This window comes from Toxorhynchites rutilus, chromosome 2 (assembly GCF_029784135.1).
Source record: "Toxorhynchites rutilus septentrionalis strain SRP chromosome 2, ASM2978413v1, whole genome shotgun sequence".
NCBI lineage: Eukaryota > Metazoa > Arthropoda > Insecta > Diptera > Culicidae > Toxorhynchites > Toxorhynchites rutilus.
Genome location: NC_073745.1, coordinates 250,266,640 through 250,288,442, shown reverse-complemented (window position 1 = coordinate 250,288,442; position 21,803 = coordinate 250,266,640). Strand labels below are relative to the sequence as shown.

The window sequence follows — 21,803 nt, the reverse complement described above, 5'->3', positions numbered from 1 at the left end:
GAACTTGAGTTTGTCATCAATAATCTCGCCAAGATAGTTAATTTCCCGAACGCGATCAATAGTCTCTTCATCAATTACAATAGAGACGATTTCATTAAAGGGTGTGTCACATCAAATTGCATCACGGAAGAAACGCTGTAGAAATTCGCCCAGTAGACCGATCCTTTTGAAAATTTTAGACAGTAAAATAAAAACTATTAAACAACTTTTGGCATTTTCTTTTTATTCATACTTCGAGGCCAAGCCCGTATGCTCGCACCTTCCTCTTTACCCCGTCCATAAGGTTCTGTACAACGTCAGGTTGTAGTTTTTTTTGAACAGAAATCCATTTTCTCTTGAAGTCCGCCTCCGATTTGACAACTTTTGGGTTCTTCCGGAGGGCCTGCTTCATAATCGCCCAATATTTCTCTATTGGGCGAAGCTCCGGCGCGTTGGGCGGGTTCATTTCCTTTGGCACGAAGGTGACCCCGTTGGCTTCGTACCACTCCAACACGTCCTTTGAATAGTGGCACGAAGCAATATCCGGCCAGAAGATGGTCGGGCCCTCGTGCTGCTTCAATAGTGGTAGTAAGCGCTTCTGTAGGCACTCCTTAAGGTAAACCTGCCCGTTTACCGTGCCGGTCATCACGAAGGGGGTGCTCTGCTTTCCGCAAGAGCAGATCGCTTGCCACACCATGTACTGTTTGGCAAACTTGGATAGTTTCTGCTTGCCAATCTCCTCCGGAACGCTGAATTTGTCCTCTGCGGAGAAGAACAACAGGCCCGGCAGCTGACGAAAGTCCGCTTTGACGTAGGTTTCGTCGTCCATTACCAGGCAATGCGGCTTCGTCAGCATTTCGGTGTACAGCTTCCGGGCTCGCGTCTTCCCCACCATGTTTTGCCTTTCGTCGCGGTTAGGAGCCTTCTGAACCTTGTATGTACGCAGGCCCTCCCGCTGCTTGGTCCACTGGACGAATGAACTTGACAAATTCAGCTTATTGGCGACATCCCGGACCGAACTTCTCGGATCACGTCTAAACTGCTTAACTACGCACTTGTGATCTTTTTCACTGACGGAGCATCCATTTTTGCCGTTCTTCACCTTCCGGTCGATGGTTAGGTTCTCGAAGTATCGTTTTAGTACTCTGCTGACCGTGGATTGGACGATTCCCAGCATCTTACCGATGTCCCGATGTGACAACTCCGGATTCTCGAAATGAGTGCACGGGATTAATTCACGACGCTCTTTTTCGTTCGACGACATTTTTCCAAATTTACGAAAAATTGACAGTGAAGCATGGCCAACGTGATCTATACACTCTTATCTGATTATAAGCGAAAGCTGAAGATATAATTCCTAAAAATTAAATTTCTACAGCGTTTTTTCCGTGATGCTATTTGATGTGACACACCCTTTAGAACGATTTCGCGAGATTACCATATATTTTGTTTTACTTATATTCAATTTTAGCTGCTTATACTTCAACCATCTACTTAAAGAATGTAAATCTCCATTCAAATGTAGCACGACCTGATTCAAATCATTAGCTGCAATGAATAACACAGTATCATCTGATTGTTTTTATGACTATGATGCAAAACTATAATTGTCATGAGATAAATGATTACAGCAATTCCAAATGAAATCGACAAATGACAAAACATGAGTATTTTTGATTCAAAGGAAAGTTTGTATTCCGTTTGGGTTGAAGGAAATATGAGTTTTCCACAGCAAAAAAAAAAAAATAAAATAAAAAAAAGATTTTTTTCTCAGTGTATATTTTTTTCATGTTTAGACATCAATACTCTATAACTCTTTCCACTATTTCGACACTATTTCGGTACGACTCTTAGTTTTTTAGATATAAATTATCAAAGATTTCTCCTACTAAAATCGATACGCCCTTTTCAAAAGTTACGCTTGAGTCAAAAAATTCCCAATTGCTGTGGAAAACTCATATTTCCTCCAACCCAAACGAATACAAACTTTAATTCGAATCAAAAATACATGTTTTTAAAATCTGCATTTATTGGACGATTTCATTTGGAATTGCACATTAACAAGTGCCTTTTGATAGTCCTGCCAGCACTGCTCAATGCCATGCCTGGTCGACCGATACGCAAGCATCATTCTCGTTGGCAGAGAGTGCGGAGGAATTTTCTCCGGGTCCTGACATTCGGTGGCAGAAAAACACAAACATGCTGATGGCGGCTGCTGCGTGTTGCTAAGTTGCATGAATTCGCTTACTCTCCCGCTCGCTCTCTTCCCCTCTCTCTCTCTCTCTCTCTTTCACTATTATGTGCTCGCACCACATTAGCATACAACATAAGTGGCCATGGCAGTTGCCAGCAGCAGCGAATCTGGGAGATTTTCCGGGAGAGAATCACCGCCGCTGCCTTGCTGGTATTGGTATTGGACGCGCTTAACAGAACGGTAACCTACGCTTTTCCGAGCAAATTTTCCTCTTTTCGCATCAGTTGGTGAAAATTTATGCACCCGTTCGGAATCATCCACCGAGAGTGGCCAGCGGCTGGCGAAAAAACAGTCTCTGAAGCAGATTTTTTTTGTCTTGATTTCCTTCCTCTTGTTTCTTCTACTAGGACTTTGTGGGGGACTGAGTGAGAAAGTGATTGCGTTTAGAAGAAACGGCAACTGGACCGCTACTGAAAAACGCAGCGAAGACACCGAAAATTCACCTGTTTCCCGTGCGTTCAGTAACAGATTGTGTGTTTTGGTGCTACTACTGGGGACGAAATTGTTAAATTATTTGCAGGAAGGAATAAACCCAACGGGAAGTGAACACAGAATTGAACAATGTATGTAGATAAATCTCTAAGTGGTGATTTATTTGCCACGAAGTCTCGTCGGAGTTAGCTGTTGTCGGGAATCAAATCTTCTTCCTTTGATAATCGAGAAGACTCACCAGATCGAACCAACGGAGACAATTTGTGTGTTGGTGTCTGCCGCTGATGTCCTAAGGAAAGCTTCTTCCAAGTGTGCAAGGGTGAATTACTACCAATATGCTAATACTATCAACACAAAGCGTGAGATAAAAGCAATATGTGTGTTCATCAAAAGAAAGTGCAATAGCAAAACATCTGTTCGAACGCGTATGCTGTCTGGAATAACATTTGAGCTATCTGCCGAATCAAGTGAAAGTGAAAAATCAATGCGCTAGTTGCGATTAGAAGGCTGCTGATAAGGATCGAACATAAAACACGGCGAGAGTTACTGATTTTGGTCGAACTCAAACGCAGCGGGGAAATATGGAAATTCGGCTGGCCTAGTCGAGATAGGGTTACTTCATGTTCGGCTCGGGAAAATAAATTCAAAAATATATTTTCTGAGCCGTGTGCGGGAATGAGATGAAGCGATAAAGCCAAGGCGATTGAAAGCGAAAGCGAGGTGGAAAATAAAAGAATAATATTTTATTACACTTGGATTAAAAGCCGCTAGGTGCTCCCGCAGTGCGGTTAATGTGTGTGCGAGGCAAGAAAGGAATGAAATGACAGCATAAATTTACTACCCAAAAAAAACCGTACAAAGTGTGTAGAATAAAGCGGAGAAAAAAATTGTAATTGTTATTGATCGGAGGAAAGTTAACGAATAAATAAAAAAGGAATGGGAATTAGTGAAAGGAAGAAGACGAAAGAAAAGCGAGTCGTGGTGACCATGGAGTGATTTTTCTTTCTTGGTCCTTTGCAGCCGTGCCAACAATACATTTGCATGAACGCCGAACCTGTAATTAATAATAATAGTGTGTAAGGAAAAACCAGCCAAACGTGGCCAAACGAGTGGCAAGTGTTGATGCTAGCAGCTCAAACTGCTAACAATTGTGTAGTGTGTTGGTGTAATCACTTTCTTGCATACGAAATTTATGCTCAGTGAGTTGAGAATAACAAGAAAATCATCGTCACTAGGGAAACCCTCGAGAAAATCCCAGACCCAGGGCAGATTAGTGTTTGCGCTAGCACAATTCCCTCCGTGCAGAGAAGAAAAGTGGCTAAAGCAGTGTTCAGCAAAAAAAAAGCAGTAAGCGAAGAAGCGTTTTACCTCCTCAACTCCTGGCGCTCCTCCTTCCGATTGGCCGTCAGTGTATCAGTGTGGGAAAATACAAAGCTCCTCGCTGGTGTTAGTGGCTCCCCCAAGAAGCGAATCGTTTTTTTTCCTCTTATTTCAAGAGCATCATACAGGTTTCCAACGTTTAGCAGCAGCCAACCGACAGTTATTGTGTGTATCGAAGAGGTGCGTAATGTTAAAAATAAGTAAAACCCCCAATGCCTTCCCTACACTCCGGTGCGCCTCTCGCAGTGATTAGCATAAGAATTATAATAATTTTATTCACATAACTAGCAGCACGAACCGAACACGAGAACGAAGAAATTTGTGGGCAAATGGAATTTATTTCGAGGCGAATGGCATGATTGGAACACGTTTTGTCCTCCGTCGGTTGATATGTTTGGCTGCGGATTGCCATCTGTGCCAAGCTCAGTGATTACTGTCATACATTCGAATATTTCGATGATATTAGGTTGTTTGATAAGTTTTGTCGTTCGCCAAGAGAGGGCTCTGTTTGGTATTTTGTTTTATTACCTACAATAGTGACTACTTTCAATGAACATGTACGATGTTTTATAAAGATCTACCAACACAATCGTATGTTAGCAGTTGTTCAAATTTAATGTGTAACAGATGGTTTAGCCGTTAAAATGCACCGTAATCCGGACACTTAAGGGGTACTGACGAGTTTCATGCCTACCAATCAGGCAAATCCACAGTAACAGCGCTACACACGCTTTTAACAAAAATTGAAAAATCTCTCTCGTCAAAAGAAACCGCTCTATGCGCGTTTCTTGACATCGAAGGTGCCTTTGATAATGCTTCTTATCTATCAATGGCACAAGCGTCAAATGGATCCAGGGCATGCTCACACATTGACGAATCACCTCGGAGCTGAGCGGGTCGTCGACATATGTGATTGCAACGAAAGGTTGCACACAAGGAGGGGTTTTATCACCCCTCCTTTGGTCACTTGTAGTTGACGACCTTCTGATAAGTTTAGAGGTAAAATGATTCGAAGTTGTGGGCTTTGGCGATGATCTAGTCATAATGGTATTAGGCAAGTTTGACGACGTGTTATCGAGCAGAATGCAGATGGCCTTAAACTTTACACTTCTTCTTCTTCAATGGCACTAACGTTCCTAGAGGAACTTCGCCGTCTCAACGTAGTATTACTTGCGTCATTTTTTATTAGTACTTAGTTGAGATTTCTATGCCAAATAACACGCCTTGCAATGCATTCTGAGTGGCAAGCTCTAGAATACGCGTGATCACAGTGCAAGTCGGAGGAAATTTCTTTGACGAAAAATTCCCCCGACCAGAACGGGAATCGAACCCGAACACCCGGCATGTTAGTTATGACGCTAACCACTCGGCCACAGGAGCACAACTTTACACAATCTTGGTGTTTCACAGAAGGTCTGAGCATAAAACCCTCAAAAACAACAATTATTCCGTTCACCAAAAAGAAAAAAAACTGCAGTCTTTACATCTTGGGGGAGAGGAAATAAAAAGCAGCGCTTCAGTGAAATATCTAGGTGTAATCTTAGATGCTAAATTAAACTGGAACGCTCACTTAGATTCAATAATCAGCAAGACCAACTCAGCTCTATGGGCATGCTCTAAAATGATAGGAAGAACATGGGGCCTTAAACCAAAAATGGTTATGTGGGTTTACACTGCAATTGTGCGGCCTAGGATAACCTATGCCTCACTTGTATGGCCAAAGACTAAGGAGAGTGTAGCTACAAAAAAGCTAAACAAACTCCAACGACTAGCATGCGTTGCAATTACTGGAGCAATGCGAAGTACACCCTCAAAGCCATTGGAGGCTATCCTTCACCTGGTACCTTTGAACCAATATGTTCAGCTAGAGGCTAAAAAAAACGCTCTAAAGCTTAAAAGATGAAAAAAAAGACGGGTGGGTAATGTCGGGGACATAACCGGAGTGACGTAGGACTATACAATGGGGACAGCTTTTGTTAAATATATTTTAAATATATTGTTTTATTTTCTTCTCCTACGTGAATACCTACCTATCTACCTATCTAAACCTTTCTGTTTATCGATTGCATTTGCCACTCGCCACAGCTTTCACAGTTGGAAAATTTCTTCCCATCCAGCTTGTGACATATTTTACAGTAAATTACATTCAATGGCACGTCGCATTACCACCACTCAGTATCGGATTGGAGGTAATTTTAACCTGTAATTGAACATTTGCGATGACAGTGGAACAGTGTCAACTTTCAATGTGGGGTCATAATTTGGACCCCGAACTCTATGTTCACAAAAATGTTCAACTGAATATGTCGCATTACAGGTCCGTCCAATTAGCTAAATGTCGAGATAAGTGTAAATTACTGTACTTTCAATCTAGAAGCAATTTAAGAATTTGTGAAAATCAATAAGCTCAGAACAACTGCCAAATTCACATACTCATCAGATCCTGGCAAACAAATTATGATAAAATCAATTTGTGTTTTATTATTATTTTGGATAATGTTTTAGAAAGCATTGAACAGTATTTCCTAAACTCTTTTTTGGAAGGTTTAATGGCCCTGAAAAGCGCCTTGTTTTATGGAATGGTTCCAATTTAGAAAACTTAGTACTCGTAGTTTTGAAAAAACCCATTTCGAACGCCCTCGATGCCGCCTTGTTCTGGATTTGCCACCAAAGCAGTTTGTATAAAGAACAAACTTTTTTCTTCTGCTACCTGATGCCGTTTAGCGATTGCGTTTTTGCCACTCGCCACTCGCTGCAACTGCCTGTTGTCTTGATTGTCCACCGAACCGAATGTGTTCTGTTCCGAATGCGGGTTTTCTTATCGTCGCGAGCAGCTTTGCCAGCTAACTCGATCACTTCGGCGGCCGAAACTATATAACGCCGGCTCGGCCTAGCTACCCTTGCGGGAAACTCCAGACCAACACGGTTCGAGCGGGATTTTGCCTTTCCCTTCACTTTTCCTCCTTTGCCATGTCCAGACATGGCTGCTTGGGTTGGTTTGTTGATGTGTTGTGATGCGAACTGATGTGGTGTACGGTTTGAATGGAATGATCGTTACGGCAGCGGAGCGGGGATTTTTAAGCTGACTGGCTGGCTCGAGAATTACGCATGTGTGAGACTGCGACCAATGTTTCGTTCATTGTTTTCTTGCTGAAAAAATGCTGAAAAGCTGAAAAAATGGGAAGACCGGGAAGTGACAGAAAATTGGATGGCTGCAAAACCTAAACAGGCGAGAAAAATTATTACGCCGAGTATTAAAATTACTCAACAGCGGCTAAGCCTTAATAGGAAAGACTTAAGCACATTCACTGGTCTTGTAACAGGACACTGCCCGAGTAAACACCATCTTAAGAATATAGGTTTAGCACAAGATGATATTTGTCACTTTTGTAATGCCGAAAGCGAAACCTCGGAGCATTCGCTCTGTAACTGCGGAGCTCTAACTAGACGCAGACTTCAACACCTTGATAAAGCTATTCTGGAGCCCAAGGAAATTTGGTCAGCGTCGCCGATCAGGATTATAAATTTTATCAAGCAGATTATTCCTGATTGGCACCTATCACGCTATAGCTTTCAGTCTACTCCTTCATCAATAAGTAGTAGATAAGCTTGAAGTGTAGTTAAAAAGGGGTATACCACAATAGTTCAAAATAATGGACGCAGTGGCTCACACCCAACAGGGGAAAAAAACGATCGTCTTTGTACACAACTAGCCGCTTGACCAAGTTATTAGCAATACGTTTGGAAAGTTCCAGATATCCTTTCATAAAGTTATTGATCCGTTCTGCTGAAATGAATGAATCAGAAAACTACAAAACTGGTTTTGAGGGTATTCAACTTTCTGAGATTTTCGACAACATTTCCTAACTTTTCCACTCCACGATAATTATTTTTTCTTCGTTGAGAAGAGTGCTGCTGCATCTTTTTTTGTGAATGAATAGCATTCCATAATCCAATCTTCCAGTGTATTCTTTAGTCTCCCGGATTGAAAATACTTGCTCCATTCTTTATAGGGCTTGTAACATACTCTTATGACAACTCTGTCAATAAGAAATTTTATCGTTCAATTTTGATCCGTTCGGATTAAAAATCATCTTTCAATGTGTTTTTTTTTTATTCCGGACATGGCTTTGTGAAACACAAATATTTGTTTGGATTTTTTTTGAATATTTTGTTGTCAACAGCTAGGTACAAGCTAGGTGCTTGACACTATATTGAATTGATACAACAGTAACTATCAGTCACATTAATTCAACATGCAAAAGATGCTATGGGTTTGATATGATATTGGATATAATGAAAAACTGTCCGGATTGAAAATTCGTCAGGATTCTGATGCATTACGGTCATAGTTGACTGGGAAGCTACAATTAATGTGGAGCCTTTTTGGGTTTTCCATATCGTACGAAATTACTCGGCGGAGTGTTTATGAAATAAAGTTAAGATTAATAATTATTTTTGTTAATAACGTTAATGATGATTTGCATACCAATTGAATCGGAAATTCTCTAAGATTTGTTTGATATATTTGATATGATATGCATTACAATCCCATAGTCTGGAAATGTGAATGGTTTACGAAGATTTCATTCGCTGTACATCTGGCATTGCAATCAACACATCGTGCCGAGCCATGGTATAAAAGGCGTAATCATAAGCTGATCAGATGCACTACATTTACTGAGAGGGAAACAATTTCAACTGAACGAAAAACTAATATTTGCTGTGGAAGCATATTTCGACAGTGTTCCACGTCCTCGAAACCAAAAATTAGAAATTCACTGTAACAGGTGTATTGAAGTTCACGGAGACTATAGTATATTACATCTACATACAAATACAGCCATTCCATGCCAAACCGATATAGTGGTTCTCAGATTTTCGTCAAAAGTGGTAGATTTGTTCTTTATCGCAAACTGTTAGACCCGTATTTTTTTAATTTTTCGTTAGGGTGCCCATTTCCATTTTGGGGTTGTCCGAAAAATCCAATTTTTCGCATTTTTACCAAAAATGACTTTTTTTAAAAAAACATTTTAACCACTAGACCGATTCAGATGATCGACATATTTGATTAAAACCAATTAGCTGGTCTTTTTTGGGAAAAATACTACAAATTTGAGTCCCGTTTTCGTTATTATTGATTGTATTTGTTTTTTATAGTTTTCATGGTCACGGGACCAAGGGCACTATATTTTTTAATATTTTTTCTTGAAAGCTGATGATTTTTCACATAACATATCTCGAAACCAGAGAGGCATTTTTTTGTTTTTGAGTTATGATTTTTCAAAGTTAACCGATGGTCCAAAAATCATTTTTCCCTTTTTTTTTCAAAAATGACTTTTTTCAAAAAATTACTACTTTCGAACTACTCGAACTATTAGCTAGCCTTTTTTGAAAAAAAAAACACACTTGCCAATAATTTGAACGAAGACTGAAAACATGTTATCTTTGAAAAATCATAACTTATAAACGTAAAATAACACCTCTCTGGTATTCAGATACGGTCTGTGAAAAAATCTCAGCCTTCGGGAAAAAAATATAAAAAATATGGCGCCCTTGGTCCCGAAAAGAAAAAACAAATATAATCAATAATTGTGAGAACAAACCCATTTTTTGTTCAGAATGTAATATTTTTTCGTACAAGACTAGCACATTGGCTTTAATTTGATAATCATCCGAATCGGTCGAGTTGATCATGATTTTTTGTAGTGGAAAAAATTGAAAAAAAAAATTATTTTTCGTACCATCGGTTAACTTTGAAAAATCATAACTCAAAAACGAAAAAAAACGCCTCACTGGTTTCGAGGTATGTTATGTGGAAAATCCCCAGCTTTCCAGGAAAAATATAAAAAAATTTAGCGCCTTTGGTCTCGAGACCATGAAAACTATAAAAAAACAAATACAATCAATAATAACGAAAACAGGATTCAAATTTTCTGCAACTAAAGTATTTTTCCAAGACCAGCTATTTAATTTAATACAGGGTGGGCCATTTAAAGTGGAAGCATTTGGCAACCCCATAACTTTTGACAGAGATGTCAGATTAACAAATGTCATACCGCGTTGGAAGCGTCATTTCAGTACAATTTTAACCATGGAACAATACACACCTAAACAACGCGCTGAAATTGTTCAGCTGTACATTCAAAATAACTTCTCAATTGTGTTAACTAAACGTGCGTGGAAAAATAAAAATAAAGTTAAAACATCGCCTGGAGACAACACTATACGTCGATTATATGCCAAATTTATATCGTCTGGTAGTGTTGGTAATGCCAGTCATCTGTCCAGACAACGACCAAGACGTTTCGACGAGAATATTGATGCCGTTCGAGCCAGTGTTGCAGAGACTCCATCGACATCAGGTCGCCATTGTTCGCAAGAGTTAGGCATCTTTTTATTGCCATTTGTTCGTGAAAATGAATTGGACAATTACTGGTTCCAACAGGACGGCGCTACATGCCATACAGCGGCTGCCACGAACAAATTATTGCGCGAAATGTTCCCCGGAAGATTAATATCGAAAAACGGCGATTATGACTGGCCACCGAGATCACCTGATTTGACGCCTCCTGACTTTTTTTTATGGGGATATTTAAAATCCAAGGTTACCAGTGTAAACCAAGGACCCTGGCTGCGCTGAAAGACAATATCCGACAAGAAATTGCTGCCATATCGGCCGAAACATTGGGCAAAGTGATGGAAAATGTCGAAAAAAGGGCACATTTTGCGGTCAAGGCCAGAGGCGGTCATTTACGAGATATCATAATCAAAAAGTAGTTAGAACAAATCTCCTTGGACCAAAATAAATGAATTAAAAAAAAAATTAAAATTCCACTTCTTTACTTTGCTATTGCAAAAACAAATCCTTCCACTTTAAATGGCCCACCCTGTATGTTCACCATCTGAATCGGTTTAGTGGTTCGAAAGTTATGAGTTTTTGAAAAAAGGCATTTCTAGCTAAAATGCGAAAAAATGCATTTTTCGGACCACCCTTAAATGGAAATGGGCACCCTAATTAAAAATTTCAAAAATATGGGTTCAATATTTAGCGATAAAAAGCAAGTCTACCACTTTTCAAGAAAATCTGAGAACCACTATATCGGTTTGGCATGGAATGGCTGAATATATACCGGGGATTCGCATTTTAAAAGAAAATGCTTTACTTATCATCTAAATTTATATCAACGTTTTCAAAATAGCCTTCTGAAGCAATACAGCTTTTTCAAAAAACAGTCCATTCATTTTTATTCAGGAATTGTCTCTCGTTTACACAGTGAATTCCTTTTTATGTCTTCAATGCGAAAATTTGAGTTTCGGAAACAGTGAAATTTCACATGGGGCCATATCTGGAGAGTACGGTGCTTGTTCAATCACATTCGTGCCATTTTTTTGTGCAAAAATCGTTCACAATGATCGATCGATGACTTGGTGCGTGGTGCAAAATCCAAGTGTTATTCTTTCACAAATCTTTCCGTTTGCGATGAATTTTCTTACATATTGAGCTACCCTGCTACTAAGGATTAGCCAATCCAAAAAGGAGAATGGTAAACAAGTAATCTCTTGGTGCTGACGCAAATAAGAAATAATCTTGTGTAAAAATCAATCATAAATCACCAGCTATTGTTTTTCGTGAAGAGCAAGTGTCACTCGATTGGTTTTTATTCGCTATTTGAAAAATTCCATGTAGAGAATTGAAAAAAAATATCTAAAACTGCTAGTATTCTCGGTATTTCGAGAACACATTTACAGTCGAACACAATAAAATCCATCCAGCGAGCGAGCAGTGTGCTTTGGGTTGGTGCTTATCCGTATATCGTCTTCATCCAAAGATATCACAAATTCAAACTGCGTTCTGATCCTAATTTACCAGTCCAGCAATTGCGTAAAAGGTTAAAATCAATGGGCTTGGTAAAGTCAAATCTTGTCCTATTAACGGTTTCAGTCCTTGTGAAATCAATGTTAGCTTCATTAGAAACTTTTGCCTTCCCAATGAATCGAATGAAAATTATATTGAGTGTCGAAATGAACAACATGTTTCTGAGAACGCATTTTATTTCGATAGTGTCAGTGGGGTCGACGTCGTAAATGCAATGTATCATGTAAAATCTAATGCAGTTGGACTTGACATACTTCCATTGAAGTTTATGAAATCGATATGTATATTAGTCGTGAAACGAATCACTTACATTTACAATTCAATACAATTCAAAAGTTATTCCCATTAAGTAGGAATCTTCCTATAACACAATCGACAACTTATGACCGATAAGTATTCTGACTGATTTATCCAAAAATTTCGAATGTTTGCTGAAATTACAAATATATGTAAATACTCGTTGACCCGGAAAACGTAGCTCTGCCATATAAATTATTTCTAGTAAATAATTTGGGTGTTAAATAAAACATAACTAATGTATTGTAATAATTTTGTAATGAATTGTAAATGTTCCAACGATCTATAAAATGACTCAATTATTCGATTTTTGTAACTGACAAATTAGAGAGAAAAAAGTATTATATTTATGTCGAAAAGTAGAAAAAGTCGATGGGTCTGGGCCTAATGGCACGGACGGGATCTTGACATAGGACTGTGATTGTGTGTAATAATTGCATTTGAATAAAGTTTTTTCATTTTTCAAAATCTGTATTTTTTTCTTTTTACACTTCAAATGGAAGTCCCTAAAAAAAACTGTTTCCTGTATGAACTTGTATCCCTTAAACGGGTTAGATGAGATGAAGTGGAAGAATCCGGAACCAAATTCTGTTCAAAAATGTGCACAAAAACACCATTAGTGCTATTACTACCTTTTTATTCTCTTTATTCAAATATGCAGAAGAAGTCAAAAAGTCATCCTTTATCATTTTTTAACACAACTCTAAATAGTCAAGGAATACATAAACATAAACTTAGTTCAAATAAATCTATGACTACAGAAATATGCTATAGATAAAAATAGTAATTTCTCCTTCGTTGCCACGTTGTCCGGAATATTGTTTGTAATAACTTTATAGCCAGGTATTGTATATTGAGTATCCTATGGCCATGAATAGCTGCTATAGTGAATTGATATTATTGAGTGCTAAATTCAGCTTATGTATAGGAAAGAATGGGCATGTGCATTCGAGGTAGTGGAGCGGGTTTCTTAGGAAGACATATATGGGGAGCATAATATTAAGATCGTGAATACTTAAGCTATCATAATCTGATATTTCGAACTTCTAAATCGGCAGCCAGTAAAATTCATTAATTGCATTTTTTACATAACCAAACATCATACTCGATACTATGACATCCTGGACCACAATTAATTATTGTTAGTAGCAAAACCTACTCGATTGGGCAACATACAATACAATAACTGATAAATACCTATTATCGGAAAATGGAGAATAATTCATTATACGCATTAACTCACATTGTGAGCTAACGCCCGAATTTAAGCAAAAAGATTGCTCGTTGCGCCAGAATGGAAAGCGAGTAGTTGGTGCAATCGAAAGAAAACATACCCATTTTAATCGTCAAATTATTAAGTTTTTTTTTACTTTATTCACTGTTCGTGTTTTAGGCAAAAAAATTGCTGGATAAATTTCCTGCCTTATGGTATATAACACAACATAAATAACAATAAGGATTTTGAGTAATATGCGTTTGAAAACTCTTAATAAATCGTTACATTTTACATATAGAAATCAAAGACATAGTCCTATGTCAAAAAGAAATGAAGAAAATCAATTTTCATTTCGTTCAATTGCTGTCTCGTTGGTGGACAATACGCGGTTGCCATTTCCAAGATTTGGCCTGGCAATAGCAAAGGCTGTGTCGGCTTTGCTCATGATAGTGTCTCGCAAGTGAGTAAATTCTTCCTCGCGCCGCATTTGTTGATTGTGGAACGTTAGTGCCATTGAAGAACATGGAGATAATCATCAACGATGAATTTCAGTTTATGGTTTTTTCTTCGAATCACAATATCTCGCGTGCTCTCCAGCTGGTCTTTTATCAAAATTGACAACAACAGCGTTGTTAGCCCGCCATGCACCGAATCCCCTTATCGGAGTTGTCGGAGTTAGAATGGTCCAATATGCTGCGCGTGAAGCAATAGGAAACTGTTTATAGCACATAGATAGAGACAGATGAAAAACTGAAGAATAATCGAATGAAGGAGGAGATAAAAAGTATTTGAATTATAGAAGAAAAGGGTCTATACAGTGCATTGAGCAGGAAACTATAGTTGGTTGAGATCTTAAAGCGAAAGGAAGTTAAACTACAGTTGAATCAAAAGGACTAAAGTTATAGGGAGTAGAAACTATAATAGGAAATTGAAAAAGAAATAAAATTTAAATTTGAATTAGTGGAAAGGTGAATTTATTAGTTTTTTGGAAAATATTTACTGAAATTTACTATTTTAGGAGCTAAACGATTTGAATTAGTTGAGCTAGAAATTTGTTTGATTTTCGAGTTACTATACCAAAAAATGTAAGTGACATTCTATTTGTACTGAATCGATTTATTTAAAATAAAACTATTTACAGTTTTGAGCTGTTACAAACAAAACTGCTGCGAAAATTATAGACCGGAAATCCAAACATTTCTCAAAAATTTTTTGTGGACATCAGAGGATTAGAAAAATGAGTTCAGCGAGCAAAAACGTCGACCAGAAGAAGAAAAAAGGGAAAACTCCAATGTTGTCTCAGGCGTGTGCAACATCAGCGTGCGTAGGTTGTTCTCAACCTGAATCAGCAGAAGATATGGTGCAGTGCGACAGCTGTGATGCATGGTGGCATTACACTTGTGCCAAGGTTGATGCTTCGATAAAAGATAGAACGTGGAGATGCATAAAATGTGAAGATAAATGTAACAGATCCAAGAGTGGTAAATCGGATACATCTAGCGCGCGGAAAGTGAGAGTACAGTTGGAATTGCAACGGTTAGAAGAGGAAAAAGCTCTTGCAGATAAAATGCATCGAGAGAAAGAAGAACAAGAAAAGGTGTCGAGGGAAGAAAAAAAAGCCATCGAGGAAGATTATGTGAGGCGGAAGTATCAGTTGTTAGGAGAAACCATAGTCGATGACGATAAGAGTGAAAGGAGTCGTACTAGCGCGCAAAGCAGTAGAAGCAAGGTAAAAGAGTGGATTGATCGACAGAGTCAGGTGTTGAATACCGGTTCAGGGAATAAATTAACCCCAACGGCAACTCCGGCTGCTAATCCGACAATCATCAAGGAGTTTGTTTCTACGAATATTAGCACAGGTGCGATTCGTAAATCTAAAGTCGTATCGCTCAATGAGAAGCATGGTATAACTACAAATTCTGGTAATAAGGTCATACCATCCTTGACCCAAGAGAAAACTGTTAATTGGGGGGCAGGTATAGAAGCAATAGAATCCCAACACGTACATCAAGTGCAGTATGTACATAATGAACCTACATTCAATAATAATTACATGCAAAATTCTGGTCCTGTACACGATAACAGTATGTGTGAATCGATAATGTTTCCCAGACAAGAGGGGAATCAACAAGCGTACGTAATACCAGATCAAATTGAAAATAATGCGGGTCCAACTTCCCGACAATTGTCCGCTCGTCATGTGATTCCAAAAGAATTGCCCATTTTTGCTGGCAATCCGATAGATTGGCCTATGTTCATTAGTGCTTATAAGAATTCAACATCTATGTGTGGATTTAGCGATGGAGAAAATTTGATGAGACTACAACGTTGTCTCAAAGGCAATGCTCTAGAAGCGGTCAGGTCCCATTTGCTCATGCCAGAATCGGTCCCGATCGTGCTTTCAACATTGACAACACTCTATGGACGTCCTGAATTGATTGTACAAGTACTCCTCGCAAAAGTAAAATCTATTCCAGCACCGAAGGCTGACAAGCTAGAAACTTTGGTTAGCTTCGGGCTCGTCGTACAAAATCTTTGTGCACATCTCAAAGCGGCACAACAAGAGGCACAGCTTAACAATCCGAGTTTACTGCATGAACTGGTGAATAAACTTCCAGCAAGTATAAAATTAGATTGGGCACTATACAAACGTAATTGTTCTGTAACTAATCTGGGTACATTCGGTGAATATATGTCCACTCTCGCGACGGCTGCTAGCGATGTAACATATCCTGAAGTGTGGGATACACCTAAGCAAATTTATCCTGAAAAGCACAAACCTAGGAATTTCATTAACACACACTCTGATGATTCAACTGAAAGAGAGAGAAACGCATATAAAACATTTAAAATCCAAGCAACAGACAAAATGAATTCGTGTCTAATTTGTGATAAGCCTGGTCATAAAGCTAAACAATGTTGGGAGCTAAAAAGAATGAGTGTCGATGATCGATGGAAAACTGTGGCGCGACACAAACTGTGCAAGCGTTGCATAATCCCACATGGTAAGTGGCCATGTCGCGCAACATATTTATGTGGTATAGACGGATGCGAAGCTCGTCACCACCAACTTCTACATCCTGGAAAATCCGAATCGGTTGGAGCGCACCAGCATATACAACATTCGGCATTATTTAAAGTGATTCCAATTACACTCCATAACGGAAAAGTCTCGATTGAAACATTTGCGTTTCTCGATGATGGATCATCCGTGACACTATTAGAAGCACGCATAGCAAAGAAATTAAATATAAATGGTGATGCAGATCCACTCTGCTTGAAATGGACTGCAAATGTTTCCAGAAATGAGGCTAATTCTCAAAGAGTTAACGTTGAGATTTCTGGTGCCAATAATGGACCTCGTCATACATTAACGAATGTGCGAACTGTTGAAACATTACAATTACCCAGTCAATCATTGAACTATGAGAAAATGGTAGAACATTTCCCATATCTAAGCGGATTACCGGTGAAAAGTTATGAATCTGCAATCCCCAGGATTTTAATCGGCTTGGACAATTTAAAATTGACTTTGGCACTGAAAAGTCGCGAACGTCGTTCGAATGAACCAGTCGCAACTAAAACTCGTTTGGGCTGGACAATATACGGTAAAATCGGAAGTAACGCCACTACGCATACATCGCTTCATATATGTGAGTGTTCTGGAGATGACACGTTGCATAAGCTGGTGGAGGATTTCATCAAAATGGAAAATTTGGCAGCTGATAGCACTTTCAAACCCGAATCAGAATCCGATCAGCGTGCTCTACAAATACTGCAAGCTACTACCACTCGTCTCAATAATGGTCGGTTTGAAACAGGACTTCTGTGGAAGCATGATACAGTGAAGTTCCCGAACAGCTACCCGATGGCCGTACGCAGATTGGAATGCCTAGAACGAAAATTAAAATTATTGCCAGAAATAAAGAAGAATCTACAAAATCAAATAATCGATTACCAGCTTAAAGGATATGCGCACAAAGCCGATAGAATTGAGCTCAACCGGTCCGATCCGGAAAGAATATGGTATCTACCAATTGGATTCGTACTTAATAGTCGTAAACCAGGAAAAGTCCGGGTCATTTGGGATGCAGCTGCTAAAGTGAATGGAATTTCCTTAAACTCCATGCTGCTGAAAGGACCCGATTTGTTAACGCCTCTCCCCGCTGTTCTCAGTCAGTACCGTCAACGTCAATACGCAATAACAGGTGACATACGGGAGATGTTTCACCGCATTTTTATACGTGCGGCTGATCGACAATCCCAACGCTTCCTATGGCGGGAAAACGAGAATGAAGAACCAGATACGTACATAATGGACGTTGCCACTTTCGGATCCACGTGTTCACCATGCGCAGCACAATATGTTAAAAACATCAACGGAAAGGAGTACGAGAAAGAGTATCCTGATGCTGCGGCTGCGATAATCAACAACCACTATGTGGACGACTTCTTATATAGTAGCGATACAGAAGCAGAATTAATAAAGCTTGCCTTAGATGTAAAAACAGTACATGCTAAAGCAGGATTTGAAATCAGGAATTGGATGTCTAACAGTAAACACGTTCTCACACGGGTCGGGGATCAGAATTCCGACAAATGCAAAATATTTAGTTTCAACGAATCAGGCGGCTCAGAGCGAGTTCTTGGAATAAAATGGTTACCGGAACACGATGCATTTTCTTTCAACATCGAATTTCAAAGTGAACTTCAACCGATTGCTTCGGGAGAAATAGTACCGACAAAGCGACAAGTATTGAAAATCGTGATGAGTCTGTTTGACCCTCTTGGCATAATTTCCGCATTCTTGATTCATGGGAAAATATTGATTCAAGAAATCTGGAGAACAGGAATAGGCTGGGATAATACCTTGCCAAACGAAATTGTCGACAAATGGTACCAATGGATCGCAGTCATCGGAAAATTACGTGCGGTGACAATTCCACGGTGCTATTTTCCAAATTACGAAAAAGAAAGCTACGATACGTTGCAGCTTCATATATTCGTAGATGCAAGCGAAAGTGCATACTGTGCCGTTGCATACTTCCGAATAATGGATCGAGAGAATCCACGATGTGCCCTTGTATCATCAAAGGCCAAAGTGGCACCACTAAAACAACTATCCGTGCCGCGATTAGAACTACAGGCAGCTGTTTTGGGTACTCGCATGGCTAAAGCAATTGCCGAAAACCATACGCTTCGAATTCAAAAACGATTCATGTGGACTGACTCGACCACTGTATTAGATTGGCTGAGATCAGATTCCAGAAAATACCGTCAATATGTGGCATTCAGAATTGGAGAAATTTTATCCAAATCCAGCATCGAAGAATGGAAATGGGTACCAACCAAACTCAACGTGGCAGACGAAGCCACAAAATGGGGAAAAGGCCCCTCATTCGATTCGAAAAGCAGATGGTATAAAGGGCCAGACTTCTTATATAGCAACGAAGATCACTGGCCTCAACGAGAACGATCGGCGACAGACACAAACGAGGAACTTCGTACTTCATACATTCATCATACTTCAGAAAAAGTACCATTAATTGATTTTCACCGGTTTTCAAAATGGGAGCGATTAGTGAGATCGATTGCATATGTGCACCACTTTATAAATATCACTCGTTCAGGTTGGAAATCCGCTACACCGTTATCAAGTGAACAATTTCGGCAAGCAGAATCAACACTCTGGAAACAGGCACAGCAGTTCGAATATTACGAAGAATTACAAACGTTGCAGAAAAATCAACAACAAGAAGCCCCCAACAAAAAATCAGTCGATCGTACAAGTCCCCTGACGAAGCTCTCTCCGTTCATCGATGAACAAGGCGTCCTACGAATGGAAACGAGATTAGTTTATGCACAATGCATAACATACGACGCTAAATGTCCGATTGTTCTACCGAGACATCATCCAGTAACTAGGCTTCTTATAGACTGGTTTCACAGAAAATTTCTTCATTCAAATGGCGAAACAATAGTGAATGAGATAAGGCAGAAGTTCCACATCTCACAATTGCGAACAGCTGTGAAGAAAATCAGCAATGAATGTGCCTGGTGTCGAGTCTATAAGGCTGCACCACAGACACCTAGAATGGCTCCACTACCACTGGAGAGATTGTCACCATATGTAAGACCGTTCACATACCTTGGGATTGACTACTGCGGCCCATTCCTAGTGAAGATAGGAAGGAGCCAGGTAAAACGCTGGATTGCTTTATTTACGTGCCTAACTGTTCGTGCAGTGCACCTTGAAATTGCACATAGTCTTTCCACTGAGTCGTGCAAAATGACAATACGCCGTTTCATCGCTAGAAGAGGTTCACCGTTAGATATTTTCACCGATAATGGTACAAATTTTGTTGGAGCCAATAAGGATCTCGTCAAGCAAATCTCCGGACTTAACGTAGAACTGGCCGCGACTTTTACAAACGCCAACACCAAATGGCACTTCAACCCTCCTTCGGCTCCGCACATGGGAGGCTCATGGGAACGGCTCGTCCGATCAGTCAAAACATCGTTGAGTACGCTCTGCTTCCGCAAGACGTTGGATGATGAGTCGTTTCTGACGTTCATTGCCGAGGCGGAGTCCATTATAAATTGCCGTCCGCTCACATATGTCCCTCTGGACAACGAAGATCAGGAATCGATCACGCCAAACCACTTCCTAATGCTGAGCTCCAAAGGTGTTGTTCAACCAATGCAAGAAACGTCTGACATGAAAACAAACTTGATGGCTAACTGGAAGATAATACAACACCTGTTGGATCAATTCTGGAGCAGATGGATCAAGGAGTACTTACCAACAATAACCCGTCGTACTAAATGGTTAGCAGACACTAAACCGTTGGAATTAAATGATCTCGTAATGATAGTGTATGAAAGTAAACGAAATAGCTGGGTACGAGAAAAAGTCGTAAAAACACTTGCAGGTCGTGATGGAAGGATACGTCAAGCAGATGTCCAAACAATGAAAGGTATGATGCGAAGGCCAGTTTCAAAGCTTGCGGTATTGGACGTGCTAAACTGTGGTAAAGCCGAATAAATGGGGCATTACGGGTCGGGGAATGTTAGCCCGCCATGCACCGAATCCCCTTATCGGAGTTGTCGGAGTTAGAATGGTCCAAGATGCTGCGCGTGAAGCAATAGGAAACTGTTTATAGCACATAGATAGAGACAGATGAAAAACTGAAGAATAATCGAATGAAGGAGGAGATAAAAAGTATTTGAGTTATAGAAGAAAAGGGTCTATACAGTGCATTGAGCAGGAAACTATAGTTGGTTGAGATCTTAAAGCGAAAGGAAGTTAAACTACAGTTGAATCAAAAGGACTAAAGTTATAGGGAGTAGAAACTATAATAGGAAATTGAAAAAGAAATAAAATTTAAATTTGAATTAGTAGAAAGGTGAATTTATTAGTTTTTTGGAAAATATTTACTGAAATTTACTATTTTAGGAGCTAAACGATTTGAATTAGTTGAGCTAGAAATTTGTTTGATTTTCGAGTTACTATACCAAAAAATGTAAGTGACATTCTATTTGTACTGAATCGATTTATTTAAAATAAAACTATTTACAGTTTTGAGCTGTTACAAACAAAACTGCTGCGAAAATTATAGACCGGAAATCCAAACAAGCGTGATCGTCATTTTGTAATCCGAGCAAGTGTGATTTGAAGAATTTCAATAATTCATTGTGCTCATTCAAAAAGATTTCCAACTCGCCGGGGATGCACCTGGCATTAGATTAATTGAAGTTAGTTGAGCATGTGTGGAAAAACCATGTGTGGAGAAAGGAGAAAAGATTTTTTTTGCGTAGGGCCGCGCTAATCGGCATTAAATATATGGTTATCGGTATCCTTACGGTGTCATATATTGTGTACGACTCATTCTCATGCCTACCAAGTTTTTTGAGTATAATTCCATAAAAATCGGTCGAGCCGTTCCGGTGGAGTTTGACCATAAACATCGTGACACGATATATTTTTATATTTTTACTAACTGATCCGGCAAACTTCGTCCCGCCCAAAATTTATTTTTCGTAATCACATTCACGTTTATTTTACTAAGCGCACGTTCATGGGTCCAATCGCAGAAATGTTCATTGATTGATCTTCTAATCTCTTTAAAATTATATTTTACTATAAAATTCCTAGTACTTCTATCAAAACTCGTCATTATAATATTACTGTTAGGGGCTATTTTCAGACGAAATTCCCGTTCCAACCACTTGCAAATAACATGTTTTAACATTGAATAAATGTTTGAAAACATTTATTTAGAATAAAGACAGCCCTAAATCGGACAATTCCTTCCTTGAGTTTTGCTCTTATCAACACATTCGGCGATCTATTTTTATTTATATAG

The 21,803-nt window shown here is 39.2% G+C and overlaps 2 protein-coding genes across 3 annotated transcripts in view; both read left to right on the top strand.

Annotated features, from left to right (window-relative positions):
* Positions 1–2,467: 2,467 nt before the first annotated feature.
* Positions 2,468–21,803, top strand: part of LOC129770687 (potassium voltage-gated channel protein Shal) — a 455,955-nt gene continuing 436,619 nt past the window's right edge. For both annotated transcript variants that reach the window (XM_055773663.1, XM_055773664.1), the window contains exon 1: positions 2,468–4,225. The gene's annotated coding sequence lies outside the window, so the exon portion shown is untranslated. The remainder of the gene's footprint in view (positions 4,226–21,803) is intronic.
* Positions 14,675–20,482, top strand: LOC129766801 (uncharacterized). The gene has a single exon (XM_055767395.1). It carries the CDS (start codon positions 14,675–14,677, stop codon positions 20,480–20,482), a length of 5,808 nt encoding a protein of 1,935 aa, XP_055623370.1.

Excerpts from the sequence above, each read along its gene's own strand:
- LOC129766801 (XM_055767395.1), top strand. The coding sequence starts at position 14,675 with ATGAGTTCAGCGAGCAAAAACGTCGACCAGAAGAAGAAAAAAGGGAAA.